Here is a 23271-nt window from a genome sequence, read left to right as displayed (position 1 = left end):
AACAGAAGAGATACATTATTGTGGGCATAAATAGGAGCAACATATAGAGACATTAAACAGAATGAACAGCATCACAAGAGCTCAAGAAAGACTTACCAATCATAAGGAGAAGCATAGTCGCAGCTGGACTGGACTTATCCTTAACAGGGATCCGTGAAGGAACTAGATCCCATTCAACGTGCCCCTGCCAGAAGTAGCAGGACGGAGAGCTTATCTTCCATAATTCACAGCAGCAGTATCACCACGCACCACCGCTCACAGCTTTTCTACTGAGGGATAGGGCTGAAGGGGGTGATTCAAGTTCAGGGAGGGCTGCAACCATGCCCCAACGCCTCCACAGAGACCAGGTGAGCGTAACACTATGACTTATGTGTCTGAAAGGGAATCAACATGAGCCTACACCAGCTGTTAGGGAGAATTTTCATTTCTGTGCTTAATTCCTCCCACCTTAGAGACCCCCAGCTCTTTTGCTGGACTTAAGACTTTTTCATTTTAACTCCTCAGTGAGTGGGACCTTTTTCTCACTCTCTCATTTGTTTTTCCCTGATTTGGATTTTATGTTATCACTGTTTTTGGAGTCTGACAAACTCCATAGGCATCTGCTTATTGTGTCGTGACACACTGCGCCTTCAGTGCAGTGTCACTAAGAAATCCTTTGGATTTCTCTTAAAGTTTAAATACCTTTTCTTCAGTGAACTACAGTTCCCAAGAATAGTAAGATAAAATTTATCTTACTTACCTTTTCCTTTGTAGGTCCAGCACACACCCTCTTATGTGGAGTGATGGGGGGTTACTTAGTAGCCCCTTATCCTACTTTCTTGGCTTTTACTCTGTGCGTTGAGACAGATTTGAGCCCTTTATGTGTTTTTGCCTTTGGCGGGCTTCAGCCGTGAAGCCCGCCCCTGGCTCCAGGGTGTCTGGAAGAACAGGATGTGAGGACGGTCCCGAAACTCCCCTGTCCTTTGTTTCTAGGTGTGCCTGAACAAAACCAATCCTGATTGGCCAGCTGGCTGCCTAGGCTGTGCATGAATGGAAAAACTTGATTGAAAGGCAAGGGTTTTGGGACTACAGGCAGAATCGACCACTGGAAGAAACATCCGAAGCAGAAATCATGAAGAGAAGCCTGCTGCAACCTCCTGGACCTCGAAGTACCGTTGAAGCCCTGCTGCTGTGCTGACCTCCTTTTTCGAATCGACCGAGAAGCTCCGGAAGGGACGACTTCTTCCCTTGTTTATGGTTTATATAAACCTTTACAAAAATACACAAAATCATTTTAGAAAAAGATACACAAACATATAAACCAATACAATAAATACAATATCATAAAGAAATGAGTACAGTTTCTTAATAAAATGTAATCGTAACTTTAACAAGTTATAAACTAACAAATATGAATGTGCGTCATCCCATTACCAATACATACCTTTACAAACAAACATATACATGTCTGATGTTTAGCCTATTTTGCAAAACAGTTTTAGGTATGACTCTTCACTTTAATCTTGAGTCCCCGTGTAGGAAAGTTAACCAGAGATAGTATCGTTGAACCCATTCCGTATTTACAAAACTGCCAAAGTACAATATCCTTTTGGACGTTAATACCGGACAAAGCAGTAGCAAGTGGTACAGTGACTCAATTTCTAGCTGATTATTACAGTGTCTACACATACCTTTTGTCACCTCATTCGGATTGTGTATTACATTTATTTCATTAGTAGCCATAACATTGAGTCTAAATCTCACTATCCCCATTTTAAATTTCCTACTGGGGAATTTCGTAAGATAATGTTCCATTGTGCCTGGTGTTTTTTGTGGAGAGACCACCTGGGCATAGACCCGTGAATTAAACATATCCACTCTATTCCTCTCCCAATCCATACACTTGTTGATCTTTTTTATTTTTTGAGGATTGGATCTTAAGAGCTTAAGTGAACGACCCAAGTTTTCTAAAATAATACCACACTCATCCCTAAGGTCCTTTGTCAACCCTTCAGTGTCATTTGTACCTAGTAATGCATATAAGGAACCCTCCACAGAAGTTTCACATTTTCTTAGCAGACTTAGTTTTCACCATGCGATAATACTTCCGATAGATTGGAGACCAATCTCGTAATTTTTTACCTGCATGGGAACGCATTTTGGTAAGAAGCACAATACTGCTCGCCAAATTGCACTTTCTGTAGCTATATCATCTTCCAATCCCTTGGGCCAGAATTCTAGGCTGTAGCAAATAATTGCTAGCACTTTACTTCTGTAGAATTCCCTACAGGGAGGTTTTCCAAATTTGCGGTCCAGTTATCTCATTTGGTTTATCATTCCTGATGTTTTTGATATCAGGTAGTTTTTGAAAAATGATTTTTTTTATATCTTGCCACTATTGGATAACCCAAAAATTGCAAATTGTCCTTTACAGGCAGAACAGTATTTTCCCATGTCCACCTTAACCTTCTTACCTTCTTCTTTTCTTTCCCCTGGCAAAGTCTCAATATTACAGTCTTTGAAGAATTTATTTTTCGATTCAAAGATGCCATATATTCGCCAAATGATTCTATTAATCTTTGTAATCCTACTGGTGTAGAGTCTATAAGTAGAAAATCATCTACATATGAGATCCAGTTAAATTTTAAGGCCCCCATTTTGGGAGACACTAAGGTTTTTTTTATCCAACGCTTGTCCCACTTCAGAAACGTATAGGTTATATAACATCGTTTCCAATATGCACCCTTGACATATTACTTTAACAGTATCACACTCTTTTTACATCAGCCTGTCTACATTTAGCCTGATCATTACTTTTGAATCTTTATGTACGTGAATTACCATACTGAGTAACGCCTTAGGCATTCCAAACTTGTCTAGTTTTTCCCACAATAGGTTCCTATTCACCATGTCAAAAGTCAGGTCCATAGATGCCACAAATATTTGAGAATGTGTTGATGACCAGGCCAATCTTTGGATACAGCTCACCACTAGTCCCCCACAATCTGTCCCCATGTTCTTATGAAAGCCAATCTGTAATCTAGTATCTTATTACAACTACACCATTCCTCTATCTGGTCCAACACCAATGACGCAAACATTTTAAAGTCTACGTCCATTATGGATATTGTTCTATAATTGTTTGGTGATAACCTCGAACCCTTCTTAAAAATAGGCACTATGTGCGACATCTTTCATGATTTTGGGGTGAGGTGTGTGTCCAGTATAGTTTTAAATTCGATTTGCAAGATCTTTGGCCACAAACCAGCATTTTGTTTTTGAATCATGTTGGTTTACTTATTGGGTCCCGCCGCTCTTGAGGTATTTCGTTTAATTATTTTACCTTCAATATTTTTAGCTGTAATATCTAGCTATCACTCTTGCTCCTGCTTTAAATTGATATTGCATTCAGTGGGCAAATAATTATGCATTTCCTTAAGATATGAAATCCAAGTCTCCTCAGGAATTGGATTACTTACAAGTAACCAGTGGTTTCCCTCTGTGTTGTTTATTAACTCCCAAAAAAGTCTAGAGGGTTTCCCTTTAAGACTTTCTAACATTCATTCTGAATCTGCCTGGTGCAATTTTACTCATTCATACTTCAACCAATTTTTATATCTCCCCCTTCATCTTTTTTGTATCTCTAGTCACCTGTGTATAATCCATCATAAGGAAATTCATTTTACCTATGTTTTTGATATTGCAAGTTGCATTTAAATTGCCTGCAAGAATCGCCTCCCCTCCCTCGTGCGTATTATGCCACTCTTCCATTTTAAGATTTAGACTGCCAATAACTAATTCCAAATTAATTCCATGGGTCCAGTAGATATTGATTAGTAGAAGGGCCATTATTCCATTCCTCTCAGTTACTTCCACACCAATCCCTAGAATGTTTCCCAATATCCTCCAGTCCATGGTTCTTTTTATGTCCATTCCCTTTTTAGTGCTATTGTTTCCCCACCCTTTGGCCTTCCTTTGACCCCCCTGCAACGCACATATACTTGTCATAACAAATCCATCCCAAATTAGTTTCTCTGTAACGCAAGTTTCCTGTAGGAATGTTATGTAATTTTCCTTAATTTCCTTACAGACCTTAGTATTGGTAAGCATGTGCCTAGGCCCCCTGGTGTTCCAGATGAGGAGCTTCAAGGTACTATTACTTTTAAAGTGGCTGGCTCAGAGATTTCAATTGGGCAATTGTTTTTTTTTAATGTAAGAACGAGCCATCTCTAGTCCGGAGCTTCTCCCCTTTGAGATCTTTTTTGCACCGCATCTTCTTGCCCCCTTAATCTATCCTCATGGTCCGAGTTCTCTCTTTCACAATTTTGCTCTAACTTATATATTTCACTATTGAACACTGCAATGTCATAACCATATTTTTGTAGGCTGCCTGCCTCTTTCAATATTATGTTCATCACTGAGGGGGAATGGACAATTAATCTCACAAAGTCGTAGCGATGTGGGTGGATAAAATCCACCAGTTGAATATGCGCTGATAATATCAATCTTAAAGCGGGAATTTCATCAAATAGAGCCAAAATTCCCATCCTGTTCAAAGAATTAGGCCCACCCACATCAAAAAGATAATTCAGAATTAGACTCTGTTACTCAGGTTTTTTTTGGAGCTCTTCATTTCAGTGTTGTTCCCTCCTCTAGTTTCCTTAATGATCTTCCACCCTGCCCTCTCTCCCCCCTCCTTCCAAAAGCAAACTTCCTCTCCCCTTTACTTCCTTTCCACAAGCCACTGCCCCACCCAACTGGGCACCCTCTTCCATTTTTCCCTCCTGTAAATTCCCACCCTTATTCCCCTCCAGAATATCTTTCACAATATTTCTTATCTCCACTTCCAATAGGGTTACATGTTTGTGTGCTGTCCACCCCAAAGTTTTGAACAACCTCCTTCACCTGTCCATTGGAGTTACCTGCAGCATTCCCACCTTAAACAACACCAGCTTTCTTTGGCCCTTTCCTGTGGTTCTCAAAAACTTGCGAGATGATGCCTTAATGTTTTTTAATTCCACAGCCTTCAATACTCTCATTTATTTTCTCTCTCTCTTTTTCAAGTTTTTAGACATCACAAGGCATAGAGGTTCCTGATCCTCCCTTTTTTTTGTTACATTCCCCTTCTCCTTCTTCTGGTACCACAATCACCTCTACCACATCATCCACAGTTAATTCCATCTCATCACTGAGAGCTTTGTCTTTAATGTTTTCACATCCACAACCATTTCTTTTGTCCTGATATTTAACGCCATTTCTTGAATTATACCCTGCCTCTATTGAGTCAAGTCTGTCCATAATATTTCTTAAATAGCTACAATGCTCTTTTAATTCCATTTTTACCCAGGCTCTCATTTCCAATATCGTCATTAGTATCAATTTTCTGTCAGAAGACACATTACTGAGTTCTTGTACTTCTTCATTTTCAAAGTACTCTAATAACTTTTCTTCATCCACCGCCACCCCCTTTAATTTCACCTTCCTTTCCAGTTGGGTTATGACACCTTTAGAGAATATTAAAGGGATATCTAGAAGCGACTTATCCTGATTTACCCTTGCCTCCCCATCCTCTATTTGATTTCCATTTGCCTTCATTCCCCCACCCATTAACACCCCCTCCTCTTCATATAGTGATTGTGAGTGACCCGGCACTCCACCGTCAACTTCTCCGTCCCCCTCTTCTGTTTCCCACACTGCTTCCATCATTAATGAGTCTGTACTCTCCACTCCTCCCCCTCCTCCCTCTAGATCATCTGTCTATTTTTCCAGTCCTGGAGACTGGGGTAGTGGCATGGATAGAGCTCTGGCCAGTGTGCTCCTTCTAATTGTGAAAACCAAGGGTGCAAATACATTGTACTTCCGTGTAGTAATGGTATTTTTCTTCATTCCTTTAGCAGTTTATGAATAATAAGGTAGGAGATAGAACCATGTTCCCTTTGCAGATGTTCTTTTCTATTCAATGGCCATTGATTTACCGCCCAGTAAGTCATTTTACTCCCTAAGATCCGCTTTCCGTATGCAGTTACTCATCACTTATGAACACCCCCGAGTTCAGAGAATTTTATCACATAATGAATACTTTCTCAAAAATAGTACGGCTTATTTACATCCCCCACAGTTCAAATTTCGCTTTTCCTATGAAGTGTCACATACTTCCCAGCTGAGTCCTGTAACAATTAGTGGATGCAAAGTACTTGACCGCCTCTCGCTCCTGACAATTGTCCCTCAATATACACGCAGCAGCAGCATTAACGCAATCTGTCAAAAACACGTGTTCTTCCCGAAGACCAGATTTGTTGTCAATTCATGTGACAGTGTTATATTTCCAACTGTGTCTGTTATGTTTTCCGCAAGTAAGACCGCCGCTCATTCTGCAGATCAGAACTTAGTGATTCCGCCACTCGATATACTCCTCATTTTATGCCTCTTGAAACCTCGTTTCATTGACATAATGTGTCTTGCAGCTCCAAATCTAGCAAACCGCCTGTGTGGTCCTTAGTTCTGCTACACAGCTTTTATAACTCTGAGCCGCTTAGCTTTCAACCATTAAACTCTTCCTTAATGTGCTTTAACATTGCTATATGGGAACTGAAGAAAAGCACAACATGCCTCGCCACTTCCTCACCAGCCGAACAGGCACTTCTGGGGCACTTCCTTGGTGCGTGCGTGCAGGTGCGCGTGCACAGGCCCTTTTGTATTTTGGGGAGGCTGGTGGGCGGGGCTACCTAAGAAAACATAAAATATAAAACCTTTCAATCCTTTTAAGTCACTTATATAAGCCTATAATAGTGTTCAACTTTCTATTGTCCATGGCAAGATGTGAGATCACCGTTGACACCTATTATAGCAAGTCCAAATGAAATGAGCTCTTCAACACGGCTTTTCTCAGGCAGCGTTGCCGGCACAATCGGGCCCTTCTAGGGCACTTCCTTGGATTCTACAAAGTATAATGGTATAATATATAAATGCAAATACTAACCTTGTAATTGAAGTCACTTCACGGTGTAGGAGAAGTGTATTGAGCATATCCAATATTCACCAGCTTTATTGATTCGGTAAAAGTATTTCCCAAGTTCACTTGAACCGTTACACATAATTGTCTTTTTAAAGAATGCTTATTTAAAACTGATTTTAAATGAATAAATAACTATTTATAACTGAAACCTTGAGTGTAAGTGTTACTTGATTACTTGTATTGACAGATTTCATTTGTACAGCTCACATTTACCCCTCTTGAGATAGGCCTGGCTGCTCAGTCACACTACCAACTTGTGTACTACGGACCTATACCAAAAGGTGGGTTACCTAATACCAAGCAGATAAGTCTTGTGTGGTCTCACACAGTGTGACTGCACCAATTCTTACCTAACACCCCCATTGCCCCAGCACCCACTACCTCTGGACGTGTGGGTAGTCACACCCACACCCCAAGGCAGACTCCCTCAAAGAGCATCCCTGAGGGCTGCTGGGAATGATCTGTATGGTTGTGAGAGTACAGACATTCCTTGTGGAGATAGGGCCCCGGTGCATATAGGGTTTAGTAATGATCTCACTGGGGGAATGTATGGATGTATTGCTCCTAAGTCATTCCTGGCTGTCCAACATGAATGTTGATGTGGATGCAGGGTTTTCGACAATCAATCTCATTTCTGTCCCTTTTCCCTTAAATATAGGAGACCCGATAGCATAGCTTACATATGATATGGTTTTCCTTCTGATTTTCAGGAGGCTCATGGGTTGGAACTGACTGACAGGGGAGAGAATTAATTTGATTCTAGCCTTTCTACATCCTTCCAGCATCCTACCCATGGAGGAAGACAAGAGGGAGGTGGGGTTAGAACCTACTTTTCCCATGAGGGGATGAAGAGCCAGGATTACCTCCAGATTTTGCAGCGGCTCAGAGACTACATCTCTGTCATGCCTTAGACCAAATCATCACCAGACCTTAAGCACCATCAAAACAAGGACTGCATTTTATCAATAAACGAGGTCTCCTATCAAGGTCTGACAACAATGCCAAAAGGACAGTCACAAGGCATCAGATATTAGTGCTCCCCCTTTGAACACAAAAAGCCTGGAGCTGGCCCACTCGCTTCTTACAGCAGGCCATCAAAGCATTACCAAAACTGAGCACCCTGTGTTGAGTCATTTTTATTGGCACATCATTTTTCAACAGAGCAAATGGTTTTATAAAAACGTGTCTTATAAGTCAAAAGACCCTCCTACATTGATGTGAGAAGGGCTCAGCTACATCCCTTCAAATTATTGCTGTTTTGGCCTATCACCTAGACATGGGCATTGTGGGACTGTGGAGTCCCTCCAGCGCTGGAAACAACTGCAACCTGGATGATGATGACTAAGTTACTACTTATCAAGGCCTTCCCACTAAAGAATAATACCATGCAGCCAATACTCTAACATCTACTTACATATTCTTTTATGCGTGGGGTTTCCCAAAGACATCTTGACAGATCAGGCTTTAACTTTGTCTCGGCTGATGGAAGAAATTAACACTTAACTGCAGCTACAGTCCTCCTCATGTCAACATACTTCTGCATACCAACTGCGCAGTGATGGTCTAGTAGCACTTTTTAAACTTGACCTTGAAAAACAATTTGAGGATTCGTGACAAAAAATGAAAAGGCTTTGGAGGTCCTTATTTGCCATCCACTAGCTTCATTCTTGGTTTGAGTTGGTATATTGCATACAACCCCAAAATGTGTTGCACACGGTAAACGTGAGTTAGGATGGCCCAAAGGCTATCACCTTGAATACTTCCAGTTCTCAAAGAGAACTAAAGGATTAATTACTTTGGTGCAAGTCTGATCAACAAATACCTGCAGGATGTACAGGACAAACAGAAGCATTTATATGACATGTAAGCCCATTTTGGAAAGTTCCAGGTGGGTGCTTCCGTGGTGCTGCTGCCAACTTCAGAGGACATGCTCCTAGCCCAATACCATGGCCCCTACCCCGTGACAGAAGCATTTAAGATTTAAGTGATCTCAATTGTCGGGTCCAACAAACAGATCACAGAAAACCATCTCAAATCTATCATTTTCACTAGCTGAAGGTGTGAAAAGATCCTAAAGATCCGGTTACAGAAACTCACTCAGACCTCTGTTTGATCACCGACTACATCAAGGATCTCATCTGAAAGATGGTTGCAGATGGGTTGAAGCCTTATCAAACTCGAGACTTGCGCGACTTCATCATTTTCAAGATGGCTTCTAAAGAAATAAAAAGAGGTATGGTGCAGGGAAGTGGGTGCATTTTTACCCTTATCTGCCTGGATCACCCCAGAAAACAGGTGAGGAAGAAATCCAGAAGATGCTGGACGTGAAAATCATTGAACCCTGCCAAAGTCATTAAGTCTCCCCAATTGAACTTGTTAACAAACCATATGACAGGCTGCAATTGTTTAAATACAAAAGATAGGGTCGCAGCAGTGCAAAAGAAAGAGGGCCCCAGGATTTATTTAACATTATGAATATTGAATAAAATGTATGGTTTTGGATTAATTCCGTTCATGCAAAATTCTCCCTTAGGATGTGTTGCTCATGCCTGTGTTAGCAAGGGATTTTGATGTGTGATTAGGCTGCAATTGTTTTGTCAACTTTTGCACAGTGAATAAAATCTCCTGCTTCGATGACTAGCCCATGCCCTGGATTGATGAAATTATTGGAAAGATTTTAACATCCACCTACATCACTATCCAGGATTTAAATAGAAAATGCTTTGCGTGAGATAAGCGTGGTTGGTTGACTGACCTCTGCAGAGCAGAGCACAGATCTGAGCCCGAGGCGTCTTTGTCCATTGGCAAAGCTTTGGCGACGGACAAAGACACGTCGGGTTTTGCCCGTCCTCAAAGCTTTATAAAAAATGGTTTGAATTGTGTAAGTTTCAAGCTATATTTTATAAACATAGAAATATGTTACGGATTTCTATGTTTATAAAAGATGGCTTGAAAAGTACACAAACTATAGTAAGGTACGCATACAAATATATAAATGCTTACAAACATTTATATATTTGTTTCTGCAACTTACTATGGTTTGTGCACTTTTCAGGCCAAGCCCACCCTGGAAGCCGCGCCCCCGAATGAGGGCCCCTCTCATTTTCTTACCCCACTTAAAGCACTGTTCCTACCCATCTCTAAAGTGAGAGCTTCCTGTTGTTAAACAAGTCGGGCTAAGCAGTCTATGAAAGAATGCATTGTTGCAGGTGGCGTGCTTTTTAGGAGATGCTACGTTAAACTGAAAGTCAGTCAGCGCCTTGAAACACTTGTGTATAGGCGCGTTACAAATGCCATATCATATCATATCATAGTGTGCTCCCGGAAATATGGTTATTTAGAAAGATTAGAGTGTCCTGTGGTGCTTGTATACCCCATGACGAGATTGCGTGATTTGCAGCAAAGTTAAGGATGTTAATTATAGGCATGGAGTGATAGCTCTGCCGGCGCTGTGGCGGTCGTTGAGAAGACTGTCGGTAAGGGCGGTTTGGGAGCGATCGTAATTTTGTTTCTGCTTTCTTGCCTGTTGAATATATAGAAAATGCTGTTGGCCCCAGAAGATAAGGAGAAAACAGCCTTGTCAACATTGGAAGGATTGTTCCAGTTCCCAGTCCTGCCCTTTGGTTTGCATGGGAGAGTCTCGCCACATTCCTGCACCTCATTGAGACCTCACCGGGTGCATGCCTATATAAAACATAGTGATAATTAGTCACACCTGCAGAGAATATATATAGCTTCTATACCTCATGGCTCTACTGCTACGGAATGTTGGCCTGAAAGTAAGCCCCAGTAAGTACCACCAGGGTCTATCAGCAGTTGCATATCTAGGGTTTCCAAGTTAGGAAACCCCTGGTTAAGCCGCAAGAATAGAAAGCTAAAGCTGTACAATACATTTCCCCACCTGCCGCTAAGAAGGAGCTTTGTGCATTTCTGGGATTAGTTGGGTACTATAGAAGATTAATTCCACACTTATTTTTTATTGCCAGACCTCTGGCCGACCATCGCAGATCTTTTCCGCCGACTCAGCTGAGATGGGATAAACTGAGTCAATGGATTTACAAGAAGTTGAAGCATTCTCCATGGATGCCATCCACACCTCCTAATTATACCTCATTCGCCCAAAAATGTCATCCTAGAAACTGGCACTTCAAGGGTGGGATTAAGAGCAGTACTTTCCCAAAAAACAGGATGGTAGTAAATGACTCATTCTGTACATTAGTGGGATGTTATTTCTACAAGAAAATAAGTATACTACTATTGAGCTAGCATGCCTGGCTTAGAAAGTGGGCAATTGAAGAACTCAAATGTTATCTGTCAGGCCGACAGTTCAGACAGTTGATTCAAACATGATCCACTAGGGTGGTTAGCAAGAAGCAAGTAAAGCACCCGCCCCCTCTCCATGCCATCGGGTGGTTTCTCATGCTAGAACTGTACACTTGGACAAGCTAATGTCCATTTCCTAAGCGTGCATCCTGTAAACACTCCCAGCGGGGGCTCATTAGAAAGACGGGAGGTATGTGACAAAGTCCCCCCTTTAAGGTTAGAGGATGAGACTGGGGAAGCCTCTAAGTGAATATGGCCTCAGAGGAGGTAAACTGGGATCCCCAGATTTCTCAGTCCATCCTTAACCTATTGTGCTTTGCTAACCCCATACACATTTTTTTTGTATAGTTCTCACTGAAAAATTCACAACCTTTCAACATTTAAAACAAATAGACATTCAAGTGGTGGCAGGCACATAAACATTAGGTACGTTTTCTCTGGCACAATTTCTCAGACTGGGATGAGAAGTTATGATGGAATTAAAGGTAACAATATCAATTTCACAAAAAACCCATACTTATTTTCTTTCAGTACAATCCGAATGTCAACAATTGGTGAGTGCCTTCACCATTACCCCAATATCTATGGTGGGGGTACTTACTGGACTAACACACAACAATATAGGTACAAGGTAATTTGTTGAAGATGGTGACACCACAAACAATTTAGTTCTAACTAAAGGGTAATTTGGAGCACTTGCATGGGTGTTACACTACAAATCTTAACACTGGTGTATTTTGGGTGCTTTACTGAATCCACACGTATAGTAATTATCAGCATCTATTAGCTCCTGCACATAACCAGGATACCAGTAGAAGTACTCATTACATTGTATCTTAAACAAAGCTTTCATTTGAATTGTACTTATGCATTTTTTATTTGTTTGATTTTTGCCTGTCTCCCCAACTTGACCTTGGTATGTATATCTTTATTTCACCACTAAAAATGACTCTTTATGGCATAATGTAAGATACATTTGATATTGATTACAAGCCTTGAGAAAACACATGCCGGCTTGACTGTGGGTCATCCACAGGGCATGACCTGCCCTCCATGTTGGACTGGGGTGTTCCCATCACACTGTATTGAACTCTGTTCTAAGTTTGTGGTTAAACTTTTTGTTTGTAAAAGTTTTTTCTTTGCTGCTGTGGTTTCAGAAGTAAAGATTGTTATGCATAATATGAAGCCTCCTCTCGTCATAGAATCTCATACGCCAACAACACAAATAGAAAATGACTGGTCCTAAAATGGCTGCTAACTGGGACACATAGCAGTGTAGACAAGCATTCAGGTTCTAGATCTGCTTCTGACATGCCAACTCTCATCTATGCATCAATAACTGTACTGCACGCTCACATATGGGTGCTGCTGAAGCCTAAGATCCAAAACTAAAAAGGAAATAATAAATTTGCAACAAGGGTCAGGATACCATGTGATTGCATATCCAGTTACATGCCTGCATTTCAATTCTCGTTTGGACTTGACCTGTTGTCTGGTTGCTCAAAAAGCTACTTGAAATTAGAAATGATTGTGTTGTCTGTCTGTTTTGTAGGGTTTACCATCCTCCAAGTGGCAGGGTGCTGCAGGTGGGCACAACACTGCCTGGGATTCAGTTTTACACTGCAAACTTTCTGGATGGATCACTGAAGGGTAAAGGAGGTGCTGTGTATCCTAAACACTCTGCATTTTGCCTGGAAGCACAAAATTGGCCAGATGCTGTTAATAAGGTATGCTTACATTCCATTATGAAAAATCCTAATATGGGGGACCAACCCTATTCCATATCAAAACTCTGCTGCACTTAGAGAACAGGGAATGTCGGTGGGTAAGCGTCTGAAGTAATATATTGAGATATTTGATAGAGATGTTGGCAACTGCGAGATGTATTTGTACAAGTAGTTCCGGTTGTATTTAACATATAGCATACTAGTTCGACTGTTGGAAGCATTCTCTCTGGTGGCTGTGTTCAGTGCTTGGGGAGGCTTCTAAGCAGCCAAGGCAGACTTTGGTTTTCCTACGTTTCCTCCACTCATCTAGAGTATAGCAGTTGTTAGGCTGACACGCCACAATTCCTAAGATGGAATGTGGGCCGAGAGACAACAGTATAACATGTTATTACTTAAAATGAACAGAATACACACACAGAATGTTCAAAATAATAGTTTATCTTCGCAATCAGTAAATACTAAGGCGCAATGTACAGTAGTGGTTAAGTCACTGGCGTAACAGGGGCCCCCGCAGCCCCGGCGGTGCGGGGGGCCCCGCCAGCACATGTCCTGGGAGGGGCCCCCACTTGTAGAAAAAAAAAATTGTTTTTTTTTTTTCTTTTTGAATTCCCTCTGCATTTATAAGGAAATTATTTCTGTAACAGAAATAATTTCTTTATGAAGTCAGAGTGACTTCAAAAAGAAACGATGGGCCTCATTACGGGTTTGGCGGCAACCGTGCCATTCCTACCAGCAGGTTGCCGCCAGACGCGTAATGATTTACCGGCACCCGTCTTCCCGGTAACAGCGGGGGATTACAACCCTGGCGGTCTGGAAAGTCAGGTGCCGGCAAATGGTAAGTCCCCATTTCCATAAAGTCCTATCGGACTATATGGGAATGGGGACCATAGAAGCACCGGCACCGTTAATAACGGTGCCAGTGCTTCCGTGAAAACTATGCGGGTGGGTGCCGTTCTGCCCGGCAGGTCTAACCTGCCGACAGGACAGCAATCGCCCGCAGAGCTGTAATATGCCGGCCCGGAAACAACAGTGCCGGTGAGCTTACCAGCACCGTTGTTTACAGTCCGGCATAGTTGTAATGAGGCCCAAATTCTTTTTTAAGTGTTAGGGCTCCCCTCAACCCCATGATGTGCGCGTGTGTGAGTGTATGTTGAAAGGGTTCACACTTAAATGTATAGGTGGCTGCCTGTGCGAGTGTATGATGAAAGAGTGCACACTTTAATATACGGTTGGCTGCCTGGGTGTGCCTGTATGGTGAAAGGGTGCACACTTAAATGTATAGGTGGGTGCCTGTGTGATTGGATGGTGAAAGGGTGCACACTTAAATGTATGCGTGGGTGCCCGTATGGTGAAAGGGTGCACACGTAATTCTATGGGTGGCTGCCTGGGTGTGCCTGTATGCTGAAAGGGTGCACACTTAGATGTATGGATGGCTGCCTGGGTGTGCCAGTATGGTGAAAGAATGCACACTTAAATGTATGGATGGCTGGGTGTGCGTGTGTGTATATGGTGAATGGTGTGTGTGCTTGCGTTCAGGGGTGCAACAAAACCTACATTTCGGGGGCTAACCCTTCAAATGTTGGGAGGGGTGCCAACTTCATGGGCGGTGGGGGAGGGGCAAACTTATTTGTTTGGGTCATCTAATTTCTTTATGCATTTTTATGAGACTATTCTAGTGCAGCTTCAATGTTACAAGCAGATAACTCTCTCATTTAAGGTTTAAAGCACCCACTTATAGACTGCTGTGAGAATGAGTGGTCTCCTGTTCCCTCTCTACCCTTCCAATCACTCCCCTGGCATGCAAGTATTAAACCCACACCACGATTTCAATTGCCTAAAAATTTGGCATTTGAATGCAGGTACTAACAGTGAATCACTTTATGTTAGTAATTGGTGGGTTCTTGTTAACAGAGAAACCCAGGTGCCGTTTAACATCTGTGTCCTTTTCTGTCTGGCAACTGCTCTGAAGGTCAGCCAGGTCTGGTCAACATAGTCCAACATTTCAGGGGTGGGGGGGGAGTGCTGAATCCCAGTCAACTCAATGGTGTTGCACCAATACTTGTGTTTAATGCCTGGATTACTTATTGGTAATCTTCATTACTCCTAGCCCTATTCTTCCTCTACCCAGTGTGTATGAGACAGTACTTGTGTATAAGGCACTCTGCATCATACACAAGTACTGGGATGAGGTAAAGGTACATGGAAGTAATGCTTGATTTAGCTACCTGTAATCTTCATTACTCCTAGTCCCACTCTTCATTATCCCAGTACTTACCTATGAGGCAAGGAGCCTCAACCGTAAGCTCTGGGGCAAGGAAGAGGGACGTGGAGGTAATTCTGGGCCAAGGAGCTGATTTTGGAGATTGGGGTGGGAAGGAGAGGGGATGTGTGAGGGGGGGCAGGATTATACGACAAATTATAATGGCTGTCCATGTCCAGGCTAAGCAGGCATGATATGTGGTATTAGTGGCTAGAGAGGCATTTTGATGCAGCCAGTCTAGTCATTCCTCAGTTTGGTATGACTTTTTTTAATGGGGCATTTATCATAAAGCAGTCCTGCTAAGTGAATTACCTGGCTAGACTGCCATTTGGGTGCTGCCAGTCAGCCGTTTCTTACTGCAGCATTGTATATTTTTCTGGGCATCTGTGATCAAATGATATGATATAAGTCATTTATAACGCACCTACACACAAGTGTTTCTAGGCGCGACAAGACAAGGGATGGAAGATAGAAGGAGGACAAAACAAATGATCTTACTAGGCCTTGTGTCATTCAGATTGTGCAAGTGCGATAACGAGAAGCGCAAGGGGAAAGGGACGGGGGAAGTGCAAGGGAGAGGGGAGGGGAAAAACAGGGCAGCAATGCTCTGAGTAAGTGCTGTCAGGGCAGCACAGCTCTAGGTAGTGCAAGGAGAACAAGGGACTGTAGGGTTACAGTTACAGCCCCTAACTGCATGGTAGTACCAGAGGCAGTGCAAGGGTGACTGATCATGAAAGAGTCTCGACTCAGTGAGACTCTGAGGGTAGCCAAGCAACCAGTCGGTACAGCAAACAGGTAGGTCAGGTAGGCCAGCAGGGGAGGGAGAGAGAGAAAGCAGAGGAGAAGAGGAAAGTTTTGAGCTGCTTCCAGAACTTCAGGTGGTCTGCTAAAGCTTGAGAGGGGCAGGGAGGCTATTACAGAGGAAGGCACCTGTAGAGGAGAGAGATCTACCCCCCACTCTCTTCCTGGAGAAGCGTCTAACCCTTAGAGAGTTGTAGGTAGCTGAGCGAAGGGCTTGAGAAGGAAGATATTTTGGAAGAGAGCGTTGGATGTAGTGCGGGCCCCAGGTCCAGAAAGCCTTGTGGACAATGCAAAGGGTCTTGAACTTGATACTTGCAGCAACTGGGAGCCAGTGGAGAGATTTCAGGGCTGGAGAGATAAGATCCCTGTGCTTGAGGCCAAGGATAAGCCTTGGATGCATTTTCTGGATTAGTTGCAGGGGCTGGATAGTAGAGAAAGGCAGATTGAGAAAGAGGCTGTTGCAGTAGTCCAGCCTAGAGAGAACCAGGGCTCTGCGGACAGTGAGCTTCTGGGGGAAAGTGAGAAAGGGAAGAGTCCCTTTGAGGAGGAGCAGCTGGTAGTGGGACGTCTTGGCAACATCTGAGATGGGAAGAGAGAAAGAAAGTGGAGTCAAAGATGACACCAGTGTTGTTTGCCTCACAGGAAGGCGAAGGAAGGGGGCCCAAGGCGGGCGGCCAGAGTGAGCGAGGGAAAGCAGGGGCAGGAGTCCAAATGAGAAGGATCTCCATCTTACTGACATTAAGGCAGAGATAGTTGGAAGCTCACCAATCCTGAATCGCGGATAGACAGTCGGGAATGAGCGAGAGATGAGAGGAGTCTGAGGGGAGCCTGAAGGAAAGCGGAGTGTCATCCGCATAACACTGAAAGTTAGAGGAGAATGTAGAGATCAGGTGGGTCATAGGGGCCACATAGAGGTTGAAAAACCAGAGTGAGAGGATGGAGCGGGGAGAAAGGGACAAAGTTGGACCTGGGAGGGGCAGTCCAAGAGGAAGGAGGTCAGCCACTCAAGGGCCTGATCCATGATGCCCAGGTTCTCATGGAGTCGATTGATCAGGATTGATCAGGATGGCATGGTTGACCGTGTCGAAAGCACAGGAAAGATCAAGGAGGATGAGGACAGAAGGAATGCTGGTATCAAGGTTAGAGAGCAGAACTTCACAGTTGTTCAGGACAGCGGTTTCCGTGTCTCTGGCACTGAAGCCACACTGATGGTCATGGAGACAACCAACAGATTCCGTGTGGAGAGTAAGCTGGGAGATGGCCAGCTTTTTCAACAGTTTGCCCAGGAAAGGGGTGATGGAGATTGGGCGATAGTTTGCCGGGCAGGCAGGATCATCAGAAAGCTTCTTGAGGAGTGGGTGCATAAGGGAGTGCTTAACGGGAGAGGGGAAAGAGTGATTACAGAAATCGGTCAAGGCTGGAGCGAGGGTGTCAATATGGTTCTTGATGGTTCAGGTGGAGCAGGAGAGCACCTGTTTGGATGACACTTTCATAGATCGGACTTGTCTAGAAACCTCGTCAGGTGTTGTCAGAGAGAAAGAAGAGAAAGGAGGAAGAGAGGTAGAGATGGCCAAAGGGGGGCCGAGAGAGGAAGAGGGAGAGGAAGAGGAGATGGAGGACAGGATGTCCTGAGTTTTAGCATAGAAGTGAGATGACAGAGCCATACAGAGGGCCTGGGAGGGAACAGGAGATGTAAAGACCTCAACAGGATTGACCAGTTCTTTTCAGATTTTAAAGAGTTTGGCCATGTTGTTAAAGGCCACAGAGACACAGGCTTGAATGTGTGTTCTATTCTTGATGAGTGTTATTGCTTCGACTGCCATTTTGGTGCAACCAGTCTAGATATGTCTAAATGTGGCCTGGCGAGCTTTACTATATTGTTATTACATGTTGACACTGGTCTACCTTGTGCAGCCAGTTGGACATGTTTTCATTGTGGCATGGCATTTTTAATAGCAAAGCTTTAATGTTCCTGTGCTCGTTGGTGACTTGCATCTATTGGATTGGCGTTACCCTACAAAATAATTGCAAACGCTCTGGCTTTTTAGCCAATTTTTCTCAGACAGTGTGCTGTATGTTATATTAAAACACATATGTATATCTTTCTCCTAGTGCAGTGTGCGGCATATCCGTTCAGCAGCACGTTTGTGCGTATTGCGCAAGTGTGATGATCTAGGCTGGCCCAGAGTGTGGCGCGACCCTTGATTTGTTGATGAGTTGGAGGGCCCCCTCAGCATGGCTCGCAGGGGGGCCCCCACATCTTTTGTTACGCCACTGGGTTAAGTCAATTCACTGCTAAAGCCTAAAGCGATGCTTGAGCGTATCCCTACCCAACTACAAATGCATGGTTCAGTGTCATCAGTAGAAAACCACAGTTCTTGAGCAAAGGCTAAAGATCAAAGTCCAGGCCCAATTATAAAAACCCATCTATACGCTTGGCTATTAATGGCCAGCTGTCACCCGCCATCAGGGTCCAACGCGGTACGAAGCAGGGCTGCCCCCTATCACCTCTCCTGTATGCAATTCACCTTGAGCCGTTACTAGAATCATTTAGGGCAAACAGTGAGATAAGGGGAATAACCTTTCGGGACACAGAGCACAAACAGGGCCCTTGAAAGTTCTCTTAGAGCCCTAGAAGGTGAGTTGCAGGAATTTCGGGCAGTGGCAGGCCTGAGAATGAACACCCACAAAACGGAAATACTAAATTTGACTACCCCTCCACATATGGAATCTGCGATCACAATGGAACACCCGTGTAGATGGGTGCAAAAGGGCCTAAAATACCTGGGGGTTTACCTTACCAAATCCTTGGATACTATGGCAGGAGCTAACTACCTACCACTCCTGGAGAGCATTAGAAACTAGAATCGGGCCCTCTTAATGTTAAGTGGTTGGGACGAATCAATATGCTTAAAATGGTAGTGCTACTCTGGCTGCTATACCACTTTATGACTCTCCCAGTACAGGTCCCCAGCCCTTCTTTCGTGCCTTACAAAAGCAAACGGGGAGGTTTGTGTGGAACCAAAAGAAGCCCAGAGCGGCAAGGCATGTTATGATGATGCCCAGAAACGGAGGGGTAATGGGACAGCCCGACTTTAGGGTTTATCACCTGTCAGCACAGATAAGGGTCCTGAGGGATTGGTTGAAGGGTGATCGGGGAAAGTTGTGGAGGCCAATGGATGAGGAGATGGTAGGAGGCATACTAACAGAGGTCCTATGGAAACCCAAGATAGATAAACCGACTAAAATATACCGTAGAGGTATAGTGGCAGGAGTGGGGGATGTTTGGGACGGGCTGGTGGGAAAAGCCTGATTTACAACATTCCCGTCCCCATGTACCCCTATATTTGATAACCCACAGTTTTCACCAAGGTTGGGAGACAAAGGATTTCACACCTGGAAAGAGGGAAGGTGCCATAAAATCTAGGATATGTTCGTAGGAACTGAAATCAAAACCTTTAGACAATGTAAAGAGGACTTTGGACTGGGAGAAAGGGAAAGGTATAGGTATACCCAAATACGGCACTGGGTGGCAGGCCCCGATGAGGGGAGGGGCAACTAGAGCCCTGACCCAATTCGAAAAGCATTTAACAACGGATACGGGGAATGCCCACATACTGGGGGCCATCTACTCCCATGCCAAACAGGGGAAGGTGATGAACTGAGGCCTTTCATTTGGGATCCCCTCTGCTGGGCTCAGATCCAAATGCCAAGGGGGGCAATCCACTTCCCCTGGTTTTACAATCTCTTGCATTCGCGAATCTTAATGTCTTTTTTTAAACAGCTCCTCAGGCTTTGCCACGTTTTGTTGGCCTCCCTCTGCCAGGTTCACTCTTGCCAACTTTTGCAAAACAGTTCACTGTGGACATCCCTCGGTCGGGTTCACTCTTGTCAATATACTGTATTTCGACTTTAGACTTCACCTCCTTTTATCGGTATCCCTCCTTCGGGTTCACTCCTGCCAATCTTGTGGTGTCTTTCTCATTCTTTTCTTGTCATGCGGGACTCACTTCCCTTCGCTTCACCATCATCTGTCGGCCAAAGGCTTTCGACTGTAAAGAGGATTTTACAAGACCCCTGTACGAACACGTTTATCCCCTTTCACCTTTTCCCAAGGCCTTCTGGCTACAGTAGTTTCTACCATCGGGTAATCGCCCTGAGTTTCCTGCGTGAGCACCCACGTGGTGCCAGACTCCTCTGTTGCCGGTTTGCCCTGTTACATCAATAGCTCTTTAAGCTTTTCACAGTTCACATTAGCCGTTTGCCACTTTTCGTTCAACACAGTGCAGTTTCTTATTGACTCTCCCCTCGACTCAGTGGCTGTGATGAGCCACTTGGTTTTCTTTCTCTTTGGAGTCAAGGTTGGTACCACGGAGACCAGTGCCTTTCCCTGGCTTGGTAATCAGCGGAGGAGGGTCTTGTCTACTGTTGACATCTCGTGCAACACACGCTGGCTATTGTTCGCGGTCTTATGATTCCTTCTGCAGAGCTTTCACAGGCCTTGGTCGGAAAGGGCAAGTTCACTTCTCTCCTTGTCACCCTCTCGGTATGCGCCGTCTTTCTCCTCCTCTTGAACTGCTGTGCTGAATTTGCTCTCACGTCGTTTAATCTGCCTTGCTCATTCTGTGCTCTCGTGCTCCACCTTTTATCCCTGTGGGGAAAGAGAAGGGCTGTCAGGTGTGTGTGGTTTGGATTAATTGCCTGACTCTTGTGTTGGGGCATGTTAGGTGAACAGTTTTAGCATTAATCCATTGACTGTCACAGTATAAGATAGGGTTTGGGTTGGAAAAGGAGGGCGGTAGAGTTTCTGAGAATCTTACGGGGTAGTATGCAGAAAAGGTGTTATATGAGATTATAGCCCTCGTACTAGGGGTTTGGGTAAATTCGGGAGAGTGAGAATGGTAGGGGTTGTGGAAAGAGCGAAAATGATCAGAGTTTTTATCATGACCGTAACAGGGGGGGGGGGGACTGTGAATGGGTAGTGCGTTATCAACGCAATATACTGGGGTTTCGGGAAAGAATAATCAAAGGGACGTTAAGAAGAATGACTGGGAGTATTCTTGTATTTAACAGAAAGACAGGGATTCTGCGAGGTGTAGTTTCTCATGGCATTGGAGTTTGGGTTCTTAAAGGGTTTATTATAGACGGATGGTTTGTTGGCTTTGGCTAAGGGAGATTCATTGGGAGGAGAAGGGAGTAGATCTGGAGCAGCCTACAAGGCGTCATGGACTTCACCCTCCTTACCTTCTCGCCCGGTATAATACAGTGTCTCCCCTTGGTTATTTCCCCAAGCACAACCCAGGTTCCCCTACCCAGGTGATTTCCTGCTTGTCTGCCTTTAGGGTTTGGATAAGAGAGGGCCAGTTCTTCCCTAGCAACCTGAATAAGGGATTCCCGGGATCTACTTGGGAGAATACCCTCAGGTTTCTCACAACCCCCATATAATTCTTTATATGGAAATCTCCACCCTAAACCCAGAAAATAAAGTCAGAGATTGTTCTCCTAGAAAGAAAAAAAGATCGTCGAAAAAGGGCAAGAACATCCACCTCCAAGTACCCGAACATAAAGAAGTGGGGGATGGGACCCACTCCAATGAGTATAAGGTAAACCACAGAGCAATTTACTAAGGACCATACTTGGCAGGGGAGTGAACCAAGCTTGCCTAAGCAGAAAGAGAGAGAAGCAGGGGTCTGGGGCCTACAAGAGAAGGAACCAGGGCAAGGGAGTCATTGCCCCTGGTTGTTGTGTTACAAGAAACTGTAAATTGCTGAGAAAACGAACCAGGGCAAGGGAGTAATTGCCCCTGGCTGCTGTGCTACAAGAGACAGAGCCTTGTCAATACAAGTTAAGAAATTTATGGAACTTTATTTTACATTTAAGAACTTTGGGTTTGTAACCTTATATTTGCATCTCTTTGATTTGGATCTATAACCTATTCTTCTGAGTATAGAAGACCATTTGTTCTTTTATAGTTTAGTCAATAGTGTGAGGGATGGAAATAGGTTTGGACTTGTGACAGTGGACTATTTACTTTAGACAAAGACATCCTGACAGTTTCCTTAGTGTTGGTTGAGGTACGGAATCCCCTCTTAGCTTTAGGGAAAGGTAGGAGTTTCCCCCACCCTTTTACTTTCAATACAAATCTATGCCAATCAACATGAGCCCACTGTGTCTGAGTCCTACTTCCTTCTGCACCCTTACAGCATTCAGACATTTCTCGTCACCGCTGTAGCAGAAAGCCTTGGAAGTCATTTCAGTAATCCCAGTGGGGGGGTGGGGATGGGGGTGGGGGGGGTGGCGGTGGGGGCGGGGGGGGAGGGAGAGAGAGGGAGAGAGAGAGAGAGAGAGAGAGAGAGAGAGAGAGAGAGAGAGAGAGAGAGAGAGAGAGAGAGAGAGAGAGAGAGAGAAAGAAAGAAAGAGAGAAAGAGAGAAAGAAAAGATTTTCCATTGTGCAAAGGATTATGCCATAGACCCTCACATGGCCACTTCGATTCTCTTGCTTCACAATTTACTTTACTTTCATTTCCGCCACTTCTGTGACTTAAACCCCCACTGATTTCGATTGAGAACCTTCGCGGTGCCGGACCACTCTGTTGTCTGGGGCTTTACAGTAACAATTCACATCAAAGTTCAGACAGCCATCTGCAATTAAGCTTTACTTGTGTCTTTCATCACAATCGCCAAGGTTCATCTCTGTATACAATGTTGCCGCTTGCAACCTTCGCTTCAACAAAGTCTGGTCTGGCATAGGTTTCCCCAACTCACCGGTTGTGTTGATATCTTTGAACCTGGATACAAGGACGATATCACGGCGGCTGCTGCTTCTCCCCGACTCAGTCCTGTAGGAGGGGCCCGGGTATATTTCACACACAATGCAGGATTCTTCAGTCGTATTTCCTTGCTTTGTGCAAATGGCTTTGAAATCCTCTGGAGAATAACACTTTCTCACCGAAAGGGTCAAGGGGCTTTCCCTCCTCGATTTCCCTTCTTGGTCACCCGTATTTCTCCTCTGACTGAGCTGCTGTCTGGAAAATACTGCTCCTCCGTGTGCTTTGCCTTGCTCAGCGTGTGCTCTTGTGCTCCACCTTTTATCCATGTGGGGAAGCTTAATGGAAGTCAGGTGTGAGTTGTCATAAGTAATTTCTTGACTTTGCCTGACCATATCA

The 23271-nt window shown here is 44.1% G+C and overlaps 1 protein-coding gene across 3 annotated transcripts in view; it reads left to right on the top strand.

Annotated features, from left to right (window-relative positions):
* The window catches only part of GALM (galactose mutarotase), a 343990-nt gene that overhangs the window by 276317 nt on the left and 44402 nt on the right, over positions 1-23271 (top strand). For all 3 annotated transcript variants that reach the window (XM_069607805.1, XM_069607807.1, XM_069607808.1), the window contains exon 7: positions 12870-13044. In XM_069607805.1, the coding sequence (XP_069463906.1) occupies positions 12870-13044 (175 nt within the window). The remainder of the gene's footprint in view (positions 1-12869; positions 13045-23271) is intronic.

This window comes from Ambystoma mexicanum, chromosome 4q, assembly GCF_040938575.1.
Source record: "Ambystoma mexicanum isolate Mex_15411 chromosome 4q, UKY_AmexF1_1, whole genome shotgun sequence".
Lineage (NCBI taxonomy): Eukaryota > Metazoa > Chordata > Amphibia > Caudata > Ambystomatidae > Ambystoma > Ambystoma mexicanum.
This window is presented reverse-complemented; position numbering and strand designations above follow the sequence as displayed.